Here is a 5478-nt window from a genome sequence, read left to right as displayed (position 1 = left end):
ATGCCACCCCTCAAACTTCAGTCAGTGACTGACATATTTGGCCTAGTCTGTCATCTGATCTCAGATCCCAGAAAGGCTCAACTACAGAGTCTTGGTTTGTTTATAAGTGGTTCAAACACATTTTTATGACGAGAGAGAGCAACAAATGATATTTATAACATGACTTCAAAGGCTGAGGAGGCGATAAGCAGCAAGTGTGTGGTTGGATAAGCAGTAAGTGTGTGGTAGGTTAGTGTAGTGGGTAACACCTCTGCCTTCTACGCTGTAGACTGGGGTTCAATCCCCACCTGAGTAAACACCCTACGTTACACCGATAAGAGTCCTTGGGCAAGACTCCTAACACCGCCTTGGCCTACCTGTGTAAAATTATCAAACCGTAAGTCGCTCTGGATAAGAGCGTCAGCCAAATGACATGAATGTAAAAAGTCATCTTGGCCCCAACAAGGTGGGAAAATGATCATGTTCTTACAGAAAAAGATTATATAATACATCCTACCTTTTGATTAACGGTATAAATTAAGCTCTCAGTTACTGAATCCTATGCTCAATATTTTCCCTAATAGTCATACGCTTGAGTCAAGACACTCCCTCTTCATTTGGTTTTATTTACTTTGGTTGGAAAATTAGTAGAAAAGTGGAAAGAAGTACCACAGACCAGACAACCACCCATGGCCAGTAGATGCCACTAGAGAGGTAAGGGGTCAAATGAAGCGTAGTAAATAGTGTCGTCTTCAAACAGTGAAAAGTCAGCAGCCCAGACAGCAGACATTGAGCCAACGTTGAAACCAATGTTGAAGCATCAAATGACTTCACTGCACTGTGAAATATTGAAAGTTTAAAAATAAAAAGAAAACCATCATTTTTAACCCTTAGAAAATCCTGTTGCAGTAGAACAGTCAAGGGTGTCCTGCTTTAGCTACAGCTAGGATCACTTCTTAAAAAGCCAGCTGGCCTAAAACAAACAAAACTTGATTAGATTCTCAATTCTGACTTATTAAATAACGAGATAACAAGAAAATGCCTTAAAAAGAACCCGAACTGCCTGTAACTCCAGCTGATCTGGCGCAGATCTCCTTCCTCCTCAGGTGCTGTAAAAAAAAAAATAATAGAAGAAAGAAATCAAGCTTAATCAGTTGTTCAAAAAGGTCTTTTGGTCATTTCAAAATGTAGACAGACTGAGTTCTCAGCCCAATAAATGAGAGTAAAACGGTTAACTAATAAGAACAGCCGTGACTGGGATTTTTACCACCGACCTTCATTGATAGTTTAACCTTGATCTAACATTGCGGCCCTGCTCCTGGAGATCACCCTTCCTCAAGCCTAATCAACCTGATCCATCCTATTGCTGCCAAGAAGTTCTTGGCTGAAACGAGGCACATAAGACTGGACAGGTCAACAAAATGTTGGCACTGAAGTTACAACCTCTTCTAAAAGTATGATTCTGATCAAAACTCAACAATAAACCACCCTGCTATCTGGGAAATCTGCCAGAAGAAGGAGAAGGAGTATGAGTATGAGGAGGAGGAGGAGGAGGAGGAGGAACCTGAGCCTCAATGATCAACAAAACCTGAAGGAACTGATAGGGCCTGTTTGGCACCTAATTACCCTCCAAACGACCACCACCCCATTTCATTGGCCAATCAGGCTCAGAGCCCTATTAGGAGTCAGTTCTTAAGTGGCAAAGACAGAGGTGCATCAATTAGAAAGCTCTTGGTAAGATGTTTGGCAAGCAGTAGCTGTTCCAACAGTCTAGCTAGTCTGCACCATTTCTGCTTGTTTGCTGGGTTTTGTTTGTGGCTCTTTTAGACCATGGTGAGGGAGCTAAAGACCTTGAGCTTCTGGAGGGCTGTCCTCGCTGAGCTCTTTGGAACAGCCATGTTTGTTTTCATTGGCATCTTGGCCATGATCGGGAATGGGAACAGCAGCTATCCAGACCAGGAAGTGAAGGTGGCCTTGGCTTTTGGGCTGGCTGCTCTGAGCCTGTGTCAGAGTTTGTACAACATCAGTGGAGCCCACCTGAACCCTGCCGTGACCCTGGGCATGGTGGTCAGCTGCCAGGTCAGCGTTTGTAGAGCAGTGTGGTACATGTTGGCCCAGATACTAGGTGGAGTGCTAGCTAGTGGTGTTGTTCTGGGAGTGAGGCCAGCAGCTGTTGAGTCTCTTGGATTGAACAAGGTGAGTTCCTGATGGGGGTTTTTTTTTTTTTTTTTTTTTTTTTTTTTTTTTTTGGGATGTTTGTTGCTTCAGAGTAGCCTGAGCTGTGCTAAGGGTATTAACATTAGCATGTAAACACTGTAGTTCAAGCTAGTTTTCTGCTTGTTTGTTTTTAGTCCTGGTTCTAGTATTAGTTCAATGACTTGTTCGTGTTGGCATAGCAAAGCACAACTTGAGATCTAGGAGTTCCAAAACCCTCCTTGTGGAATTGTATTTGGTCTAGTTAGCTTCTAGCATCTATAAGTGCAGAAATTGAGGTTAAGACCCTCTTTTTTTTTAATGATTAATTTGGTCAACAAGAAATGCTAAAGCTCAAACTGAAGTGTGAGCTGTTTTATATAAAGCGGTCTAGAAACTGAACCACCACAACAGTATGAAATTAAACCCACAAAGTACAAGTGGGAACTTGATGTTTCTGATTCACACCCCTATGCCCTACTGACTGACTTCCAAGCACAAAACAGATCTTTCTTTGTTTTTGTGCCTCTACAGAGCAAGAGGTGTTTTCAGATTACCAAACCCCTTTCGTTAGCATGCTAACTACGTTGCTGCCTTCATTTGTTCTCTAGCTGAATGGAGTCAGCCCAGGACAGGCCTTTGGAATAGAGTTTCTCCTCACTCTCCAACTGGTCCTGTGCTTCCTAGCAACTACAGATAAAAAGAGGACTGACGTCTTTGGTTCTGCACCGTTTGCAGTTGGACTCTCCGTGGGTCTGGGACATCTTGCAGGTGTAAGGGATCATGCAATTCTTATGTTCATCTATTCAGGTTTCTTCATGCTTCATCTTCTGGGGTTCCTTGAACTTTTTCAGTAGCTGCTTATTTAAACAATTTGTAAGGGTGGGAAAACTCTAAGCTGTAAAGTGCCCCAAATGAAGTAAAGTTTCTCCACCAGATTTTTTTTTTTTTCCTTCCTAGAACTGCACAAGCCAAGAACTAATCGTTTTAGAACCTCTTGGTTGTCCAAATGGAAATAATAGTTCATGCTTGTGTTAACACCAATATCCATGTTTAAACCACCTCCAACAGATTAGCTACACCGGCTGTGGAATCAACCCTGCACGATCCTTTGGTCCAGCTTTGGTCACTGTAGCATTTGAGAACCACTGGGTAAGATGGAATGTCCTCTTTTGATGTGTAACATTTGAGTCATCGATTTTTGGTTCTAGACAGTCCTGCAGTTTGGTCACTTCCCTGCTCAAATGGGCTTGCTAAGCCTAGTAACTAGTTGGTCAAGTTATGAAGTACCCAAATGTGCTGGAGTGAGGTGGTCTGGTCAGTATCTACACAACGGGCTTAATATTGTCTGTCTGAAAAGGCCTTTATATGGTAGTCAGGACACTTGACTAATCTTTACATTTCATTTTTTTGGTCTCATTTGCCAGGAGCCTTCAATTGGCAAGCATTTTGAGCCTATACTGCTAACGTTTAAGGCTAAATTGTTTACAATTGTCCATAAAACATGCAGCACAGCTTTGTGGCTGGCCTTGTCATGGTTTTAGTTCAACTGTGGCATTTGAAGGCTACTATAACCTTGCAGTGCAACAATAATGCTACAGCTTCCATCTTAATGGTATGTAAAGCATGTCAGGTGTCCGTTCCTTGTGGGCCTAAATGCTGCAGGTTTTGGCTCCCTGCCTCATTAAACTCCTGACTAAGCTAATTGGCAGGGCCTTCATGAACTGAATTCAGAGCCTTGGATGAGGGTAAGTGCTAATCTCACCAGTACTTTGGCTAGGAAGGTCCCCAATTTGACATGCCTGATGTAGGAAAATGACCCTTTACTTCATGGTTCGTTTCCCTAACTTAGCATTATCTGGATGCTATGCTATTCAAAAACTGACTAGTTTCAATTGCCAAGGCTAGCATGCTACCTGTCAGACAGTGTGCACATACTTGTTGACCCCTCTTGTGAACCTGTACAGATGACCAAGCTTTGTTAAACTGGCTATCTGGATGTTCGACTCTCAGGTGTTCTGGGCTGGACCAATGTGTGGCGGTGTTGTGGCTGCGCTCCTCTACGACTTCGTGCTGTGTCCAAGGGGTTATGACTTTGCTGGACGGCTGAAGGTCTGGTGTCATGGTGTGGAATCGTTATACGGAGAGCCGGAGCCACTGCTAGAGGGAGCTGGTGGAGAGCCATCAGAGAAACAGTAATCGGCAGTCACTACTTATCTGGACTCAGTTGAGTCCTGTTGCTTCCTTGTCAATACAAATAAACTGTTCACATTTTGGCCTGGATTTCTTTTGAATTTCTACATGTGATGTGCAAAATGTCCAAGGAAGTCTTTAATAAAAAGAGATGGTGTTGCTTATTTACTGAAATGGTAAAGGCTGGTCCATTTGTCCCCATTTCAAGTTGTCTTAAGGTGTGTGGTTTTTCTCTCTGAAGTAATTGAACCCATTCAGTGGTGTAGAGGTCTGGATTCTGGGGTGGTCAGTCCATTGTTCAGCTTTTGTCATGTCTGTCTCCTTCATGTCACATATGACTGCGTGTCCTCCCAGAACAACACCAGCATCAAGTTCGCTGATGATACTACAGTCATTAAACTGATCATTGGTGGGGATGAGACAGCGTACAGGAAGGATGTGGCTGAGCTGGTGGCCTGGTGTCATAATCTCTCCTTGAATGCAGACAAGACCAAGGAAATGATTGTTGATCTAAGGAGGACGCAGAAGCTACACACAAGTGACACAGTATACGTACATAAGTGACACAGAGGTGGAGAGGGTGCAAACCTTCAAATTCCTCAGCATCCACATCAGTGAGGGTCTCACATGGTCTCACCACACACCTCATCATCAGGAAGTCCCAGCAGTGACTGCGCTTTCTGAGAAGGCTGAGGAAATTTAGCATGCCAGCCAACGTTCTCAGCACCTTCTACAGGAGCATGATTGAGAATATTCTTCTCATCTCCATCACGGCCTGGTATGGAAACTGCACTGCTCAGGACAGGAAGGCTCTAAGGCATGTGATCAAAACTGCCCAGTCCATCTCAGGAGCAGCCTTCCCCTCACTATAGGACATTTATCACACCAGGGTCTTCAGGAGGGCACAAAACATCAGGGACAGCACACACCCCCAGCACAGACTCTTCACACTCCTACCTCAGGCAGACATTACAGGAGTGTGAAGTCCAGGACAACTAGACTAACAGTTTCTATTCACAGGCCATCAGGCTGGGGAACATCTCACTTACTACCTCTTCCCCTCCCCCATTCTGAACTGGTTTAACCTCACACTCAATAACTGCACCTTACCTA

The 5478-nt window shown here is 43.9% G+C and overlaps 1 protein-coding gene across 1 annotated transcript; it reads left to right on the top strand.

Annotated features, from left to right (window-relative positions):
• Positions 1–1687: 1687 nt before the first annotated feature.
• LOC108439997 (aquaporin-1-like) lies at positions 1688–4539 on the top strand. Its single transcript, XM_017718681.1, has 4 exons — positions 1688–2175; positions 2784–2945; positions 3244–3324; positions 4186–4539. Exons 1-4 carry the CDS (start codon positions 1810–1812, stop codon positions 4369–4371), a joined length of 795 nt encoding a protein of 264 aa, XP_017574170.1. The 5' UTR covers positions 1688–1809; the 3' UTR covers positions 4372–4539.
• Positions 4540–5478: the final 939 nt, after the last annotated feature.

The sequence above is a fragment of the Pygocentrus nattereri genome, chromosome 2, assembly GCF_015220715.1.
Source record: "Pygocentrus nattereri isolate fPygNat1 chromosome 2, fPygNat1.pri, whole genome shotgun sequence".
Taxonomy (NCBI): Eukaryota; Metazoa; Chordata; class Actinopteri; order Characiformes; family Serrasalmidae; genus Pygocentrus; species Pygocentrus nattereri.
The sequence above is the reverse complement of the archived record's forward strand: the minus strand, read 5'-3'. Positions and strand labels throughout refer to the sequence as shown.